This window comes from Cryptomeria japonica, chromosome 11 (assembly GCF_030272615.1).
Source record: "Cryptomeria japonica chromosome 11, Sugi_1.0, whole genome shotgun sequence".
NCBI classification, from domain to species: domain Eukaryota; kingdom Viridiplantae; phylum Streptophyta; class Pinopsida; order Cupressales; family Cupressaceae; genus Cryptomeria; species Cryptomeria japonica.
In genome coordinates this window covers 520,624,037-520,645,583 of record NC_081415.1, presented here as the reverse complement: position 1 = coordinate 520,645,583, position 21,547 = coordinate 520,624,037, and the positions used below count along the sequence as shown (strand labels likewise).

The 21,547-nt window shown below is 36.0% G+C and overlaps 1 protein-coding gene across 2 annotated transcripts in view; it reads right to left on the bottom strand.

Moving 5' to 3' along the window:
* Positions 1-21,547, bottom strand: part of LOC131070499 (uncharacterized) — a 42,222-nt gene that overhangs the window by 9,178 nt on the left and 11,497 nt on the right. Inside the window, exons 3-4 of one of the 2 annotated variants that reach the window (XM_058006063.2) lie at positions 3,985-4,131; positions 586-684 (exon numbers count right to left, since the gene is read on the bottom strand). In XM_058006063.2, coding sequence (XP_057862046.2) covers positions 586-684; positions 3,985-4,131 — 246 coding nt within the window. The remainder of the gene's footprint in view (positions 1-585; positions 685-3,984; positions 4,132-21,547) is intronic. The other variant, XM_058006064.2, reaches the window with a different exon arrangement.

Below are 21,547 nucleotides of genomic sequence, written 5' to 3'. Positions count from 1 at the left end.
GCACACATCCCATCAAAGAATAAAAAGCAAAAAGAAAAGCCATTGTTTGAACTTTCAAGTTTGAACCTTTATTAACATCCTTAACAAAATGTATAAAGAAGATAGCAACAAAGCATAAGAGTCAGAATATATAACCATATACTTACAGGAAACACATAGAGTATATCATATACTTACAGGAAACACACAGAGTATATCTTTAACAAACATTCTAGATTATATTTAAGAAAAATAAAATTCTATATGATTCTTCGAAATTGAAAAATTCAAGCAACATGCTGTGAAACAAGGCCAAATGCTGTGCTGTAAACAACTGTAAGGTGATAATATTAAGTCAACACGTCTTAGAAGTTAGCAATTCTGTATAATGACTAAATGAATTAAAAAATAAATATTTAAACCATTAACATGTAATACTCCTTATGTAATGAAATATAATTATTCCTCAACATTGTTTATCATCTAAAAGCCATTTTAAATTTACAGAGAATTAGCTCCATTAGTTAGAAGAGTTAACTAGCAGCTGCATGCCTTTCTATAATGGAAGAACAAGAAATCTGTCAAAGAAAACAGCAATGACACTACCTCTACAAAACTCTTGTATACAGCCAAATAGACACGTTGTACATCTGAATGCCCTGCATCTAGACCAAGCTCCTTGGCAATGATCTCCAATCCATAATGCTGCATGCAAAATAGGAAAAAAGTAAGCCACTTAGCAAATATGTTTGTTGTTTGTTGTGTATAATAACACTAAACCCTATATTTGCATGCCTAAACTAAAACTGCTCTAGTCTACAATTCTTCACAGGACTTTTCTGTGATTTACAGTAAGGAGCTTCCTCACATGCCACAGACACCTTGGACACCACAAATCCCCAAAATACAGCTTCTAATGTGAAAAACCAACATCTGAAATCATTTATGGAAAGTTTTAAGAAGTTTCATGTTATTTTGAGACTTTATGTGAGACTTTAAGTGGGGAGTATTCATTGCAAGTATTAGAATTGTGCAGGAGAGTGCACTGGCTGCTATATTTTTGGAATCTACTATTGGAGAAACAAAAGGTTGGAAAGTATCTGCAACTATGAATTCTTGTAATGTCATTACAATAATATCTAAAAGCTGTTAATAATTCCTAAAAGGAAACAATTCTGTCACCCCTTAGACATGAAGCTGGAACAGGTGACAAGACCGCCCAATGTGTATATGAAAATTAGATTAAACAGCAAGGACAAAGTGTTAGCCACGCTGATTATTGATGCAATCGAGAAAGTTGTTAAACAGCATGGATTAGGGGTTGGAAAGATTGATTAATAAATACATGTAGATTCTGTGCATTGCCTTGATTTTTCAAAAGGCAACCTAAATTGGATGAAGGCTTGACTTGCATAGTCATCAACTAAGTTGGGTATGCACACAGATAGCCAAGGGCTGATTTTTTAAAAAAAATCAAGGTGAGAGTGAGTGGAGACAATAGCTGCAACAACTGCAGCTCTTACAAATTCAATTTAAGTGATGGAAGCACTAGAAGCTATATTGGCTAGTTCTAGTCCATATGTACTTAAGACAACTTGGAACTCTGCATGCTGCTTTATAATATCAGGCACAGTAAGAATATGGAGGTAGTGTTAGTGGTCCAACTGCAGCTACAGAAGAGCAAAGCACAAAAGCAATTACAAAAGGAAATTCAATCCAACAACAGATAAAGTCCAGCTTCGGTGACATACTTTGTGAAATTCTGAGATAGGAATTTCTATGATTGTTACGAAATAAATATGCAAGATTCAGCTATGAGAAATACAAATATTGTCATGCAGTCATGAGAAAGGGTGCCTAATCAAGTTAGGATCTTACAAAGGAAATTCTGGATAAAGTTTGCAGGAATTTATGCAATTCAAGAGTAGTTTGAATATAAATTATGCAAGAATCTGCATCGAGATTGACTTACGGAAACCATTACCCAACCCAATTAACTTGGAGCTTCTTTATTGCACCTAAGAATGAGAGGGTGCACTAAAACAATTTAGCTTCAGCACAAATATTGTTTTCAATATGGCCACTTAGGACTGTCTTTCTCAAGGAACCAGAAAGCTACTCAAGAAAAAATAATGAATGTTGGTAATAAAACAACATGCAAGCAACAAGAAGTTGGAAGCAAAGCCTAAAGTAATCATATATGAAAATGATAATTGAATGATCTAGAATGGGCCGAAATGCCCAACCACGTTCACTGAGATAAACTCTTTTAGGATATTGAGGCTGGTAGATTATACTAATGAAGAGAAAGACGAATAGATGGAAACCTGTGACAATATTTAATACAATCCTGTTGACAATAGACCAGGAGAGACTGAGGAGAGATCTAGATTAAAACCAGTTCAGTTGATTCATCAAGAGATAAGGAACCAGCAGGGCAACACAAAAATCAGAATCAAGATCAATGCACCAATCCTTCAAAAGTTTAATGATGGCACTATTGGAAGGATAAAAAAGAAGAAGGCTAAGTCTATTGTTTTGGAAAAACAAACTAAGAAATACTTGGTATGGATGAACAGGCCCTGAGTATTTCCAAATTTTCCCTACCAACTATACTCTTTTGAGAATGCTAGCATCTTGCTGAATAAGATGGAAATGGAACCATTTTGTGTAAGATAAGATTTTTTCACCCAACAAAAATAGGCATATACATGTAGTTAGTGTGATGCATAATGTACAACTATACCCAAACCTTTTCCAGAAATTAACATGAATTTTTAAACACAATCAAGAACGATAAATCAAAAGCTATCTGACAGGACATGCACACATTCCAACTCAAAGACAAGATAATCAAATTTCTTTGAGCCACACAGAATTAATTTACCCAAACCATGGGCTTGAACCAAAAGGCATCATCGGAGACATTATATGTTTTAACTTTTGTTACATACTAAAATGATCTTGATTCTTAATTCATGTCTGTTGTCATTAATGACAGAATGTAATTTGTTATACAAATATGTTCCTGTATCAATAAGACTTTTGCAACACTCTATAAGCAGAGAACAGTCTGTTAAAAAAGGAATTACGATACCAATAGAAAGTAGAAAGAGGGATATGTGATTCTATCTCTAAAATTTTATCTTTGGACCTGTAATGTCAAAACTCTAGATGACAGCGATGAAGGAAAGCAACTGTAATATTGATTGGAAACTTGGATGAGTCTTGGAACAAATATCTTGTGCATCTCCTACAATTAGTCTAGGAATTTTTGGTTAAAAATATTCAAACTAAGAAGAAACATCCGAATATAAAATAACATCTTCAAGAACCATACTTTAAAAGTACAAAACATACCACAAGCCACAAGCAAAAATATGAATTTTAAAGTACAAGTTAAATTATATGCCTTCTTCCAATGGCTGAAAAAGACAACCTCAAATTTGTAACTAGCACAGTTCCATCTTAACGTTAATCTGATATGCACTGTTAGGTATTCAAAAGATTTGAGATGACGATGCCTATATTCTTGCAATTGTGGTGGAATTTGCACCTCTAGTCCTTCAGATGTTTCTTAGTGCATTTCAGATCAATGCTAAATGCTAAAATCGATATGTAGATATCCTCAGTAATAACTAATAACTACATATTGATTTTAGCATTTAGCATCGATCTGAAATGCACTAAGAAACATCTGAAGGACTAGAGGTGCAAATTCCACCACAATTGTAAGAATATAGGCATCGTCACCTCAAGTCTTTTAAATACCTTTCAGTGCATATCAGATTAACGTTAAGATAAACTTTGCTAGTTACAAATTTGGCAATCAATGTTTCCCGACACCCACCCACCTGCACCAGAATTCCAAGTTGATGTGTGGTGAGAATGCACCTCTCAGCCTAAACTACATTTTCATAATACATGTACAGATAGATAAATCTACATTTGAAACCCAAAAATTAAAAATGCTAAATAGGGCCAAAATTTAGGTGTCGTTCAAACCTTGTAAACAAGCCCAGCGCTACTAAGCTTGGTTGCAAATCCATGTCCAAAAACTTGATCAAATCCCCTTTGGTGATGATCAAAACGGTCTCTGCTTGGATCATAAACTCCTCCAACATCCAGCACAGCATCTAATGTATCTAATACCTGCCAAATAAATGAGTTGAAAGGACTTTGTTATGAACAAGTTTCAGGTGAACTTCAATTGGTTCTAAAAATTTTCAACAAAGTTCCTTATACTTTTGGATTCTTGGTTAAGATTAAATCTGAAATGCAAGTGATAAATACATGAAGTTATTGCAAGCATGGATGCTCACTAGAACTAAGACAACTGTTTGAAATCCAAAACATTTTAACATGGAGAAGCAACAAAAATTTAGAACACTTGGAACATCAAGCTTCCAGAAACACTCCATAGGATAACCATTCATTATTACTCTAAACCAATATATATAATTATAGCCCATGCATGAAAATGGCATGGACCTCTGAAACTACTTCTCTATTACGTTTTTAAGTTTAAACAAGTTGTTTAACTTCTAGAGCGATCCACAGCTTTTCTTAAGATTGTATTGACAATTTATTTCCCTTTCACAGCAGTTATTATTTATTATTCAGTATCACACTGCTCATCTTTTTAAATAAAACAGGGCCTTTACCAAAAGAACAGCCATGAAACTTAGACATAGTCTTGGGATTTTTTTCATTTATTTCAATTCTAATGTAGTGCCAGGATTAAATGCAATATCACTTTATTCAAATGGTTTGAAAGAACTGCATATATTACACTCATATTTTTCAAGGATTTAAACATTAGCATCAAGAGCACACCCTGAAATCTATGTTCAGGGTGTAACTTATACTAAAGGCTTAAAGCATGTGCATGCAGGCAATGATAGGAGACAAAATCACTAATTAAAACTGCATACATTCTTACAATATGTCAAGCCATGTCAAGGAAACCATAGCTCCATAAGTAATTATATAGTCTAACTGTATTTCTTGAAATGAATGTGTTAGGACATACGTAAGATGGAATTTTATCCCTCCAATACCATGGTATTAATATCTTAATGGTGTTTAGATTAAAAGGGCAAACAGGTGACTTACGTATTAGGTGAGGGAGGTAATTTGGGTAACTGATTCTAATTGGTAATTAGATAAGTCAGCCTCACATATGAAGGGTTTACTGTAAGAACCTCAAAAGGCCCTCAACTCTGACAACTGAAGTTTAGTTGAACCTGTTGCGTTTTAAGTTTGAACAGCAAGTATAACTTTGACTATTACAAACTCAAAAAGAAACTATGGGGAATTGCTAAAAATCAATTATAATTTGATAGTAAACTGATCAAACCCTTATTACATTTATTCAACCTTTATTTATCCTCAATACATAAACAAACAATACTAGAGAGGAAACTGATAAATACCAAGAAATTCTGGAAACCCTTATTTCTTTCTTGCTGGTCATATACAGTCCGTTATGACAGCATGTTGTAACTTATTCTAGACTGGCCCGAACAGCTTGCATGATAGCTTAATGGAAGACTCCAGGCTAGGCGCACCTTCTGCTTATTTTAATATATTTTGCAACCCTCCAACATGCAGATTGCAGTCTCCTTCAGGTGATTGGCGCAACTCCCAAGCAGCCATACAGCCACCAAATAATATTCCCTTTGTGCATCTCTGTTTTCCTTCTTGCTGCTGCACAAATCACTAAAGATTGGCGGTGCCTCTCTGACTAATTAGCACAAACTTGGTCCCTGAATGAAACCAACTGAATAAGCAAGATCAACTGATATTTCACAGCCTCTGATGCTGTTGTACAAGAATCCCACGTTTTCCTGCACCGATACCTCTGATCACTGCAGAAGAATCTTCTGCTGAAACCCTTGGCCAAAAACTCCTCTCAAAGCTCCAATCAAAAATATCAAAACTTAGCATAATGAAAAGAAGACCTAAAATCTTCTTTAATCTTCTCCACTTAGGGTTTGGTGCAATTCCCAAGAAGGGTGCGATTTGGCATTTAATGAAGTTTTAACTTTTATTATTTATTTTTGACTATTGAAGTGTCAAAAATAAATCACTTTTCATTCAATATAAAAACTGGCCCCATCTGATGAAAAATAGACCCTCACTTAAGCTATAACTTAAAGTGACTTTTAAAACATTAAAACATTAAAGTTCGCCCATTTAATATTTATAATTAAATATTAATATCTCTCTAAGTATTCATCAGAATTGCCTGCCGTCTGAACTGGAGACTGCCAAACCATACTCTACCCCTGCCTAACCCACTGGCTATAAATAGCAGGACTGCTAAAAATAGAAAGTATCTCAAACGGAGTCCAAGAAACCTCAAACAAAAACCAGTCCTAGAGTGCTCGGTCTGAAGATGACGAATCAAACTCCGGAGGACCCTCTAACCAACCTCATCAGCCTACGAGGGTCAGTGATAAATCTACTCGGCTGACAAATGTCAACTAGAAAGGGACATCACAGTCCACCCCTCCTGAAATTGCTTGTCCTCAAGCAATCTCAACTCCGGATGCTGTAAAATCTCCTCACTCTCCCAAGTAGCATCCTCTACCGGCAAATCCTTCCATTTCACCAGGTACTCTGTGATAGTACGTCTCCTGAAATTCCTCTCCCTGAACTCAATGATAGCTTTAGGTACGAGTATCAACTTCCCCTCATCATCCAGGGGTGGTAAGACCGTGGAAGGAACAATACGGTGTCCCAATGCCTTTTTGAGACGTGACACATGAAACACATTGTGTACTCTGGTATCTGTCGGTAAATCCAACTCATAAGCCACCTCACCTATACGCCTGGCTACTCTGAAAGGGCCATAATATCGAGGCTTGAGCTTCTCTGCTCCACTCCTCCTGAGAATAGACTGTCGATAAGGCTGCAACATCAAATACACCATGTCTCCTACCTCAAATGACCTCTTTGTCCTCTTCTGATCCACATATTGTTTTTGCTGATTTTGTGCCTTGGCTATATTTTCCTTAAGAGTCTTCACAATGTCCTGACTCTCCTGTATCATGTCTCCCGCACTAGGCACCCTACTGTCACTCAGCAATAAGTCAATGAAACTAGGAGGCTCATACCCGTACAGTGTTGTAAATGGTGGCATCTGAATGGACATGTGGTGAGTGGTATTGTAACAATACTCACAGAGGTAAATCCACTTCACCCACGCCTTTTGCTGCCCTCAAATATAGTTCCTGAGGTATCCCTCCACCCATTTGTTAACTATCTCAGTTTGGCCATCAGTCTGAGGGTGGTAACTGGTGCTCGGTGTAAGCTCGGTCCCACAGATCTGAAAAGCTCCTGCCAAAAGTGGCTCAAAAACTGAGTGTCCCTATCACTGACAATAGTCCGCAACAAGCCATGTAATCAGAATACCTCTCTGAAGAACAACTCTGCTACCTGAATCGTGAATAAGTGGTGGTGATCGGATAGAAGTGAGCATACTTCATCAAACGATCCACAACCACAAATATGCAATCACGTCCCTGTGCTCTCGGCAACCCTATGATGAAATCCATAGACAAACATTCCCACTTCCTGTCAAGAATTGGAAGTGGCTAAAGTAAACCAGCAGGGTATGTATGCTCTTGTTTATTTTGCTGGCAAACAGGGCACTCTCTAACATATTGTAGAACATCCGCCTTGAGCCCTTTCCACGTGAAGTGCTCACGAACCTGTCTGTAGGTTTTGAAAAACCTGGGATGTCCTGCCATCGGTTCATCATGAAAAAACCGTAGTACCCTACTCCTCAACTCCGATCCTAGGATCAAGTACACTCTCCCCTTGTAGATGATCAATTCATTTACAATTGTATACCTGCTATCAACTACTGACCCCTCTATCACACCTGCAACCCAGCTATCTTTGGCATACTCTGCCACTATAATATGCTGCCAATCCTCTGCTATCTAGACCATAGAATTCAGGTGGGGACGACGTGACAAGGCATCTGCAACAACATTCTGTGTGCCTTTGATATAGGAAATATCAAAGTTGAAAGCCTAAAGTTTGCTGACCCACTTTTGTTGCCTATCATTTAAGTCACGCTGCCCAAGGAAATGTCTCAAACTATTGTGGTCAATCTTAATGCAGAACTTGCTGCCCACTAAGTAATGTCTAAACTTGGCCAGTGCATGCATTGTGGCCAACATTTCCTTATCATAAATGCTGTAAATTCTCTCAGGTCCACAGAGTTTCCTACTCTCATAAGCAATAGGGTGCTTGTCCTGCATAAGCACTGCCCCAATGCCCTCGCCAGAGGCATCACATTGTAACTCAAATGACTTCGAGAAGTCAGGTGTAGCAAGTACTGGACATGAAGTCATGAGCTCCTTGAACCTCTCAAAACACTCCTGGGCCTCAGGAGTCCATAAGAAGGCACCCTTTTTCATCAAGTCTGTCAAAGGTGTCGCATGGCATGAATAACCGTTAACAAAATGGTGGTAGAAACCACATAGGCCCAAGAACCCACGCAACTGAGTAAGGTTCACTAGAGTAGGCCAATCTACAATAGCACAGATCTTCTCAGGATCCATCCGCACTCCCTCTGCACTGATAATATGGCCCAAGTACAATAACTCAATCATTCCAAGGTCACATTTGGATTCCTTGGCATACAAGGACTCCCCACTCAGAATGCTCAAAACTATATCTAAGTGACTAAGGTGATCCTCCCAAGTACAACTATAAACCATTATATCATCAAAGAACACCAATACTGATTTCCTCAACTGATGTCTGAAGACTTTGTTCATTGTGGACTGGAAAGTAGCAGGAGCATTGGTTAGCCCAAATGGTATAACCACAAACTCGAAATGTCCATAATGACAACGAAAAGCAGTCTTCTCAATATCTTGCTCACGGACACTAATCTGGTGATAGCCTGATCTCAAATCAATCTATGAAAAATAACAGGCCCCATGTATTTCATCTATAAGCTCATCAATACGTGGAATGGGATATCTGTTTGTGATTGTCCACTTATTAAGAACCCTGTAATCAATACACATCCGCAATGTGCCATCCTTCTTCACCAAAACAACTAAAGAAGCAAAGAGGGACTTACTAGGCCAAATATGTCCCATGGCCAAAAGCTCCTGTATGGTTATCTCTATTTCATCTTTCAAGAGCTTCGAATGTCTATATGGAGTAATCATTATTGGCTTCGCACCCTCCTCTAGCTCAATGATGTGCTCAAAACCCCTATCTGGTGGCCTCCCTAATGGTATGTCACTGAAAACCTTGTTATGTTTGGTTCTCAGTATCTGAATGTTAGGATGATATTCAACTTTTTGAGCATTCTGTTGTATGGGCATGATCCTACACTCTGCTGCCCACTCAATCTGATCATGGCGTACAAGCCTCTCCATCCGCCTGAGTGTAATCATTCTGAAATTGTTGTCCTTAATCGCTTTCAGCACATGTGTCTTTTCATCAACGGTGAAAGACATCTCCATCTCCTGCAAGTCAAGTGTAAACTTCCCTAGTTCATGCAACAACTTCATACCAAGGACCAAATCTATATCTCCCATCTGAACCACATAGAAATCAGTCTTGAACTCATAATTGTTTACACACAATGGGAGTTGTGTAATCATCCTATTACACTTTAACGTGTAACCATCTGCCACCCTCACACGGATGCCCTCAAACTCCTCTGCTTGGATTCCTCTCTTCTCCACTAACCTGACATCAATAAAGTTATGTGTGGCTCCAGTATCCAGCAGGGTAATAACTTTTTGACCAGCAAGTACTCCTCTCATTCTGAATGACCCTTCCTGCTGAATACTCGTGAGAAGTGCCTCCTTAAGGTGTTCATCACCTTCTGCATCCATCTTGTCAAGTCTCAAAGGACCCTGTGTGTCATTTTCAGCCTCTAAATCATCATAACCAGCAGGCTGACCTTCATGATCAGATTCTGAATCTTCATAATATGCCCACATTACTCTGTTTGCCCTACCCTTTGGCCTCAAAGGACAGTCATGGTTGGCATCATAAGGACCTTTGCAATAAAAACAGAGTTTCTTCTGCCTTAAATCGTTAAGTGTCTCATGATCTAAGGGAGGGGCTGCTGGCTTTGGTTTGTAATCATTTCTAAAGTCTGATTTTTCTTTCCCTTTGCTGAAATTCCTATTATCATTGAAAGATATTGATCCTTTTGACCCAAATTTATTCTGAGTGGCTATCACATCCATACTCCGTGCCTTTTTAATGGCAAGTAGAAGTGTTGGGGGATCAAATGCCTTTACCCAACCTCTCAAAGGCTCCATGAGTTCCTTTATAAACAAAACTACTAACCGCTGATTTGACATGTTATTTACCATGCATGACAGTTTCAAAAACTCTGAAACATACGCCTCCAAGTTCCCTATTTGTTTTAGCTGTGCTAACACCCGGAAGTAAGACTCGGGATCTTTCTTATCAAATACCTCTACTAACAAATCAGCAAACTCCTGGTAGGTGGTAATCTCATCATGTTGGAAAGTGATGAGTCCATTATGCCACCACTCATGTGCAGTACCGTTCAACCTTTTTAGATGATTTTCTAGTAACCAAGCACAGTATGTAGCAGCTCAAAGTCTAACTACATGATGCACTTCACCTTACATGCACAAGTCTTAAAAATATAAGCAGCACAAAGTCTACAAGCTATCTTCCCTCTTGAGCTTTCCATACTAGCTTCAAATATGATAAGCAGCTCAAAGTCTGCAAGACCAAATCTGAAAACCAAACATATAACTCTAAATACAATTAGCAGCTCAAAGTCTGCAGGATTGAATTTAAATCTCTCTTGAACAATAGAACAAAAATCACGATCAACTCCAAAAAATGTCGTCACATAACAACTTGAATTGGCACAAAGTCTCAACACAACTTGCCTCTTTTATTGAAAGCAATTTGATTTACATCTAAGCTCAAAGTCTTAGAGTGCACATACAGACTGACAAAATTTTGTTGCATTGCTAAAAGATATCAATTACAATAGACCCCCTCAAGTATTTATAGGAGAGTAGCTTGAGAAAAAGGTGGTAGGATCCCAACTAACTTGAGAAATTCTCTCAACCAAAGATGTAAATATCTTAATTGGCAATAAATCTTTTGGCCGAAAATTTTTTAAAAATCGGGAATCGGGAATCGGGAAAAAATCCGCAATAAATCGGCAAAATTATCGAACATTTGAAAATATATAATTTCTTAAAATATTCTTAAAAAACAAATATATACACTAAATTTATAAATACTAGGAATATATATTATCTGGGACTGTGAAAATCAAAAAATAAATTGTTAATCTGAAAACAAAAAAATAGAACAATGATTAACTCGTTAACGATTTATTGTTTTGCCAAAAAACTATACTCTATAGTTATACAGTAAATATTGTAAATACTTGATTTCAATATGCTGCGTCAAAGTTATACTGTCTGCTGCGTCAAGAACTTTCATCAATCCCGTTGGCCATCGCGTCTCCTCCAGTCGCGCACTTAAAAAAATCAACTTTGCCCTCATTTGTAAAAACAAAAGCCACTTTTAGGATTGCATACCGCGATTTTTACTGTTTTGCGAGCGATTTTTTCGTGATTTTAATGGCAAAAAACCCCTGATTTTAAAAAAAAACGGCCCCGATTTAAACGGCGATTAAATCGACTAGGGTTTTGGCTCGAGAAAAATAGCAATTTTGGCAATTTTTAGCAGATTTTTTCATCTATACTCTCAACCACCATGACTTATTCCAACTACAGTCCTAATCTAACTCAACTTGTAGTTACCTTACATGTAATTACATTTTTACGAAAGTGCAAGTGAAAGTGAAAGCGACACTTGCAATTACAAATTTGACATTACATGTAATTTGTCAAAACAAAATTACAAATGCATAATTGAAATTATTTTGTGTCTGAAGACACGACTCTAACTACATCATCCTTTGTCTGTAATGATCTTCATGCTGCTTCAGGATGCTAGAACTTGAAGTATTCTAGATTGGTGAAGACATCTTGAACCGGAAACAGGAATTTGCATCCTTAATGATCTTTGTGTCCTTGGCCAACGAACTTCAACCTTATCTTCTTGCTTGGGGTACTACTAGCTTTTCAAGAGGTAAGTTCTTTGCAAGGCTGAAGTAAGAAGCCTACCTATGTCTTGAAAGCATTCTATGCTCTCACCATTCATATCACTTATGTGGCTTCGTCATGTTATTGTTTTTTTATTTGCTTGCAAAATAAGGCCCATGCCTTAATTTACTGATTTGGTAGGTCATGTGTGCAAACAAGACTGACATCAGCAGGGATAAATTGATGCAAAAATGGGCTCACAAGTGAATTTTGGGTTTTGAAGACTGCATTACATGTGTGGAAAAACAAGAGCATTATCTTGCAATTGTGGAGAACAAACATGCAACTTCATGTGTAATGAGTAACTACAAGTTTGCACTTGTAATTGGACCTTTAAATCTCATTTTCAAGTGTTTTTTGAGTGCATTTTGGACCAATTTCAGATTCTGGAAGGCTGACTGCAAGTGAAGACACAACTATAATCGGGTTTTGACATAAGGGGAAAATGGAAAGAATGATACCAACCGATAATGGCAAACTTGGAAAATGGGAAAAACTCTTGTTTGCAATCAGATTTGTAAAACCCGAAATCAAATGAATGAATCTCATGGCAATTCTTTAACATTTGTAAATTTTATAAAAGAAGATTAACTCTTTTTACCAAAGGGGGGAAAATCTTGCACATTTACAACTTGCATTCAAAGAACTTATCCATTTGGGAAGATCACTTAGAAACCCGAATTTTTGCTTGGTCAAATGCCCTAGACCAAAACAATTGAGCTTGGGAAGAACTGAAATGCTCCATAGATAGACATGCTGAAAACCCTTGGCAACCAAAACAAACTCGGATTCAAACTTCTTGCACCAAAACGGCATGAATGGGGGAAGAAAAACGCCTTCAATCATATTGCAAATCCACGTTGGAGATGAAGAAGGAAAAATGCCTTGCAATGGAGGATCAAAATGCAGCAACATGTGTTTGAAAAACGTCCGTAATGGGGCAAAAACGTGGCTCCAAATCAGTAAAAACGCCTCCCAAATAGCAAGGAAACGTGGCGCATAAACTAGCAAATGAGGAACAAAACGTCCCACCTCCTTCATTCAATGCATTCCTCCATGAAAATCGGATTCAAACCATAAAAAATGGGTTTTTTGGGGAGCAAAAATGCATTTCGGGTTCTTGAGCTGCAAATACAAGTTTAAAATGCTTGCAAAAGATAGGTAATCGGGTTTTAAAAACCCTTTTACAAGTTTTAATTGTTTCACTTTTTCAACTCCCAAGTCAAATTCGGGTTTTAAAAGAAGAACACAAAAATAAAGAGCAAAACAACTTTTACTAGGGAAATAAAATCCTCATTACAAGTTTTAAAAACATAAAGGAACAAAAAGACTTGTAATAGGAAAATAAAAACCCTATTACAAGTAAAAAGAACATTAAAACTTGTAATAGAGAAAAAGAATCCCTACCACAACTTAAAATCACTTAAATAGAAACTTTTAAAAGAAAATACAAGTTCTTTTTAAACTTATAATTTTAAATTCACTTGCAATTTGTCCAAAAAGTTCCTACAATGACTTAAAAGACATAAAAAGCAAGGGGGAAATAAAAGGTAAGTTACAAGTGACAAGTTTTAAATAAAGTGAACTTGTAATTGTTTTAAAATTTCCCTACAACACTAAAACAAAAAAAAATTAAAACTCGCAATCAAAGGAAAATTTTCCACCTGCAGTCAGGAAGAAAAAACCCAAAATTGAAGGAAAGACATAGCAAACGAACTCGAAACGCGATGAAATTTTAAACGTGAATTGAGGATGGACCGAAGATTAGTCCAGTCCGGCAAGAAGCAAAATTTTTGCCTCAGGAAGCGTGCCTTAAGAGTAAAATCTTCATCCGGCAGTGACTGCTCTGAAACCCGAAATTGCACAAAAAGCTAGGAAAAAGAAAACCAAAACTCACCAAAACTTAGACAATGATGGCGAAGACACCCCCCAATGATTTGACACTAACAAATGTGAGTTTTGCACCTCGTAAAACGTGCCTTGGAGACAAAAATGACACATTTTAAGCAAAAATTTGTAGGGGTTGTCACATTTTTTTATTTTCAAAAATGAGGACAACATGAAGCAAAAGCCAAACACAAGTTCAAGAATAATGATTCTAATTCCCAAGGTAAATAAAGAAACAATACATATGGTAAGAAAATCCAAGTTTGGAAGCAAAGCCAAATTGGAAGAAGCAAATAGGATCTCTATGCCATTCCCACAAGAACACACCACCTGAAGAGCAAAAGAGATAATGAATAACTAGCAAACAATGTAGAAATTAAAATTCCAAAAATCACACTACCAAGGAATGTCATGCTTGGAAAGCCTTGATTGCACAATTAGAAGCATTAAGTTCCAACAAAGTGGCATCCAAAAAAAGGAAAACAAAACATAGACTTCAAACCTAGCACCAACATAGCATCTTCTTCCAGTTTGGATCTAGAAGAAGCCAAAAGCTTGTTCCATTCTAAAATTTGAGTCACAAAAACCTGATACACTTCATTATTCACAATAGGAGTTGAAAGACCTGATTTCTCCTAAACAGTCCAGAGATTGAACCTGGGACTAATGCCTCTCCCACAACCATACACCATTGGAGTGTCACTCATTTTGGACTACAAAATCAATCCTTTTCAAAATGACATCCTTTGTGACGTTGCACCATCAGAGGTATTGTCTTAATTGGGCAACCATATCTCTCCAATGCCATGCAATCTATATGAAGCAAATCCCAGGAATACTGTCAAAGATGTTGGTGAGAATTGTTACCACATACTAGAAGCAGTCCCCAAGGTTTTGTTCTTAGTGCCAAGCAATGTAAAACACTGATAAGTTGTAGCAAGAAATTTATTTTGCTAATGGTAAGACCTGAACACAAGGAAAACATTCTTGTGATACAAGCTAACACTACATGCCCTTTGGTGGAAAAGTAACAGATGAAAAAAGTACTGAAGGAATACAAGGATGTTTTCCAATTCCTAAATAGCATACCTAACCATTCGATGGTAACACGTACCATTGATTTGATCCTAGTACTGCCTCTTCCTAACGACTTACAATGCTATGACAACACATCACTTCCAGCCTTGAGGGGCCCCAATTATACGTGTGCCAAAGAAGGATGGCACATATAGGTTGTGCATCATCTTCAAAACCTTGCACAAGATCATCATGAAGAACTACTATTCTCTTCCAAGGATAGAAAACCCACTGGACCAAATTTGTGGTACAAAGTGCTTTACAAAGATAGATCTCAAACCAAGGTACAATCAAAGACCTATTGAGTCCTTAGATATTTGGAAAACAACCTTCAAGCAAAGCAAGGCTTGTTTTAATGGTTGATTGTCCCCTTTGACTTGACTAATGCTCCTAAAACATTCATGTGAAGGATGGTAAAATTCTCCAGCCATCTACACCTTTATTTGTTATTGTCTACTTGGATGGCATATTCATCCTCAACAAGACACAAAAGAAAATTTGAATCATATTCAACAAGTGGTCAATACTCTGCAGCAACACAAGTTGCATAAAATTCTAGAGATGTGTTGTTTTATCTCAAAGTGTTGATGTTTAGCAGCAGGAGATGTCTTTCTGTCATGTCCCCTCCTTGATCGTTATATATATATCCTAAATGAAGTAAGTATTACTATTAACAACAAATGATTATTTGAAATTTATTTATTAAATATTATTATATATTAATATTTATTACATGCTCAAATACAGTCTGATTATATGTACATATATATATATATAATCAGACCATTATGATATACTTGGTATTATATATACCTGGAGTAATATACATATACAGCAAGCTACATGATGAGTGATATACATATACAACAACCTACAACAACTCGCCATCCATTGTATTCATGTATTCATACACAGAATAAATATATACTAAGTCATCGAATTTATACGTATTGCGTGATTAATGTATGACGGAATATTAGACATGTCTTACATTAAGGGTTTGAAGCACTGAATAAGCAACGAAACAAAGACTTAAGCATCTAACAATCGATTAAGTTATTTTCATCAATGTTAATAGCCTACCCTCCATACACAATCGATAAAGACTAATATGTATACATATCGATTAGTCTAAGAAGGTATCCAGTATGGTGCGATATTCAGCAATCATATAACAGTAGTTATGAAATGAGCAATACAGATTTCAATTAAATATTAATCATCAAAGTAGCAATGGAAGATAGATCAACTGTGCTAATACCGTAGAGGCGGCAAACAGAACGAATTAGTGTTAATGCAGCAATCATGATAATCATTATCGTTGGTATATAGAAGACACGAATTAAGAAACCAAAAACAGTGATTATAATCACAAGGAGGCAGATTGAATAAGACAAGATAACATATAAGATAAGATTGGATAAGAGTGCAAGTATAATCATTAACCAAATAGTAATGAAGTGATGCGATTAGTAAACAAATGAATATAAGGCATGACTTTTGGCAACATAACTTATCATTCCCAAACAAGATATAAGAAGGCATTTACAATTATTCCCGAAGGGGGGGGATATGTTATCGGCAAACATCTTATAGATGGGGGATTATCATATAGTCTGTACTCATAAAAGGAGGTCAGCCAATAGATCAGATCAGATCAGAACCATGATTAAGTTACAGGCAGTAACATCCTTTTTCTTGGGGGTTTGCATGGTGATGTGCTTAATACGTATGATTAATATATGAAGTCTGATGATGTTTTTATGCAATGGTAATATTGGTATAAACTATGACAGTCATCCTTAATTCCATATGCAGTGTCTGCCATTACCAGCCACCAAACATATTACTAACAAGTAATGTTTAAGTAGTAGTATTAGTAATTTATATAATAGGTGGTAATATTACTTAATTTACTTATTTATTTATGTATACATATATTCAAATCAGAGTAAGGAATAATATAAAGATTGTAAATATAGATATTGATAATAATAAATGCTAATATAATACCTTTAGAAATTAGTAATAATTCATATGAATAGTAATTGGTAAATACATAATGATCTATGAATAAATCAGAATAAGATTAACTATTTAGCATGGTAAGATAACAAGTACTTGATTGACTAAAGAAAGAAAGAACATTCCAGATATGATTCATGTTAAGGGAATCTTGACTCTTAGTTTAAGTCATAAGTACTTTGAAAATAGATTAATTATGGTTAAAATTGATCAAAACCTAGCAGGGGACATTACACTTTCCCCTGACTGCTATCTTTAACCTTTTATTATCTTACTTATCGCTAAATTACCTCTGCGATTTCTTTTCTATTTACATTTCCTACATGTTAATATGTATTGAGAGTGTTAATTACTTAACTAATATTTAATTAGTATTCAACACGCTAGTGAGGGAGTGTTGATCGAATTTACTTATCCTAATCACCCTTGTTTTGACGGGTTACTCCATTTAGAGTCATGTCCCTTCGTATGGTCTAGACGGATATATTACTTGTTAATTCTAGAGCTTTAGGCAATGGTAGTTTTGTCGATAAAGTTTATATTGCGAATATTCACAATATCCGTGGCGGCCCTGCTGCGTATCCAATCTTCTGTGTATACAATTGTATCAACCGTGAGAATATTACTGTATATACGCATAATCTGTGGAATCACACTCTCTTGTTATACATGCGATAGTCAGTGTATAACCTGTAGTGATTACATGTGAAGCCTGTGTAGGTTATATGCTGAGTCATCCGAAAGTTATACGCTGTGTCATCCAAAAATCATATGCTGTGTACATTCACTCAAAACTTGTGAAAGAATATTTTCCTATATGCTGTAATTAAAGACTAGCAAATTGATGTCAAGCAATATATTGATATACATTGCTTCAGGTTAATTAAATCAGAGAAATTTAATTCTGCACTTCCTGCATATATAATTCTGATCCTTAAAATTAACACAAAGGAGATACAATATAACGTAGGTACAATGTTGATGCCCATGGACTACATATGGCTAGATGTCCATCATTCCAGAATGGCCTATACGAAAGACCCTCACAGAAATTCACTATTCCTTGGGGCTGTCAACTTTTTATTTCTTGGTTTCTTTCATATCACACGGGCTTTGAATTAAGTCACCAAAGGTGTCACAAAGAAACCCTTTAGCTGGTTAGCAAAACAATAGAAAGCATTCAAGAGGTTAAAATGCAAACTTTATTTGGTGTCAATATTCACATTTCCTAATCTTCAACAACCATTTCAGACAGAGATAAATGTATCTAAATATGCATTTGGAGGAGTTCTCATTCAATTTGTTCACCCAATTGCTTATCAAAATGAAATATTCACTTCCATTGAGAAAATATCCCACAAATGATCAAAGAGGCTTATATTATCAAAAGTAATGCATACTAGAGAAAGAAACCATCATCCATACAAATTACAAAGAGTTATTGGAGATGCACAGAAATTTGTGAAACATAAAAAGTGGTATTCATACATTTGAACAATTCCACTTGAACATCAAGAATAAAAAAGGAACTGTCCATCTAGTAGCAAATTAGTCGTCCATCTGGTAGCAAATTAGTTAAATAGACCCCAATCCAAGTTCTCCTCTTGGATATGAGACCAACAATTGGCCAAAATTGTACTAGAACGATTCAAATTTTACATCAATCAAGCATTGCATACCAATAAATCAATTCTAGATGTGTACCTACAAGGAAGACAAGTGTGTTACATCCCACTTGTGCCCTAGTTGTTAATATGCAGTAATTACACCCTGATACATTTTTGCCCTAGTGTGTTTATGCTAAACTTGCAAGATGTTTTATGTGCCCTAGTTTTCCATACTTTAATTGAGAGTATATGTTTAGATGTTCATGCATATTTGAATGATGCCCACTATGCTTACAATGATGATTTGATGGACTTTAATTGATTAATTGATGAATTTATAGTTAACATTGCGACATGATGTTTTACCTATGTCAATGAATTATGAAATGACAGAGCAAGACAAGATTTTGGATATAACTGATTTCATTGGCCAAGTGTGCAGGAGATCGTCGTCCTCCGCGAAGGGAGGGAAGGTATCATCCGGTCTCGCGAGGGAAGGTATCATCAGGTCAGGAGGTAAAGGAAAGAAAGAACTCTATGACGTCTGGAACCCTAACCTAAGCCAAGTAGACCTACGATTGACCTTGTCAAACCTTGCTAGTCATTGCATTAGGTAACCTAGATGGTCTGCACAAAAATTTTAGGGTTCATAACCCTAGGTTTTGTTGTTTTTCGAGGTAATATGTTATTATTATTATTTATTATTAATTAATTACTTATTAATTATTAATCAAATTTTGCAGTGATGGACTTTAATTGATTAATTGATGAATTTATAGTTAACATTTTGACATGATGTTTTACCTATGTCAATGAATTATGAAATGACAGAGCAGGACAAGATTTTGGATCTACCTGATTTCATTGGCCAAGTGTGTGCAAGAGATCGTCGTCCTTCGTGAAGGGAGGGAAGGTATCATCAGGTCAGGAGGTAAAGGAAAGAAAGAACTCTATGACGTCTGGAACCCTAACCTGAGCCAGGTAGACCTACGATTGACCTTGTCAAACCTTGCTAGTCATTGCATCAAGTAACCTAGATGGTCTGCACAGAAATTTTAGGGTTCATAACCCTAGGTTTTGTTGTTTTTCGAGGTAATATGTTATTATTATTATTTATTATTAATTAATTACTTATTAATTATTAATCAAATTTTGCAGTGACTAATGTTTATATCGTATATATAATTATATATATATATATATTTTATGTGAATACATGGGTACGAGAGTACATATACACGACCATATACATACTCCCGCAGTCAAGTATCCATAAGATGTATAAGTCGTATATATATAAATATATATGATTATATATAATTATATCGCATTAATTATCTTGCATAGACAAGGTTTATTTTAATAAATAAATTAATACCTAGCCAACTTCATTTGGCAATTTCAATAAGACAAGTATATGAAATTAAAGGGGGCAGTATGTTATTTAATCACTCCTAAGCCACTAAGTGAGTTGGCTTGGAATATTTTAATAGAATTTTGAAACCTTTTAAAAACACAATACATTATAACCTTGTTATTTTGGTGATGATATTTATCGGGCAATAAGGAGGTTTGCCTTAAGAAATGATAGGCATATAAAGCAATATTATCACACAGCTTTGATGTAAATGTTATTGCAATTTCCAATTTAATGAACAAGTTATATGCTAGATGGTGTATTTCAGATTTTGGTATTATTACTATGACAATAATATTATCGTCTTTCTTATCTGCAGGTATGGAGGATGAACATGTATCGATTTCAATGCCATCCCTTTTCTTTTGAATGGTGTATATATAGCAAGGCAGTCACGATCAAGTGGCACCTTGATCGGACATGTCCAACGATTTCAATGTCATCCCTTTTCTTTTGAATGATGTATATATAGCAAGGCAGTCACGATCAAGTGGTACCTTGATCGGACATGTCTTTTGGACATGTCCGACCAAGATGTCACTTGGTCATGACTGTCTACCGATTCACTCAGTTTTTATGTTAACTAATCGATGCCAATGTAAATGATAACAGATCGATATAAACACACCCGATAATGAATCGGTGTCAAAGCAAACAAGCCCGATAACAAATAGCTTTTAGATCGATGCTTAACTATGTTAAGCAGGTCGTCGATCTAATCCAATATCAATATCATAATCAAGATCAATGTTACAGTCTGATAAACATATTCGGTTCGGAAAGCATAAATCAGATAATCTAATAGCATAGATGAGTAAACCAAAACAGAATAGAGGAGATTAACGAGTTAGGAAAGTCTTATCTTGCAGAAGCTACTAATGCATTAACACTCCCTCTTAGCTTTGGAAGATAGATAAAGTAACCTACATCACATTTCTTTTTCCATAATGTCAGTCTCCAAGAATATATATCATCTATACATATGATATGAAGTATCATCAGGGCATAATATACAAATATAAAACATCATTCATAGAGTATCACCTAACCATGTGATATAAAAGATTCATCATTTCATTATGACAAGATATCACCTAAACACGTGATATCAGTATTGCCTAAACACGCAATACTAAGGATAAACATATGAGGATGGTTAGATTCTCATCTTATCCTAGTTGTGATATGTGCACAAACATTTTATACAAATGTGTTATCACAACACCATCATGGCACATCCATGACATACCAGAGATCCAACATGATAACTGGTTTAGAGAATAATAAGATCGTCACCTTATGATGTCTACATACAAGTGTTCATAATCTAAGAGATCGTCACCTCTTAGATATGAACACAGGGGGTGAAACCCAAAATGTCTCAACATGACAAAAGA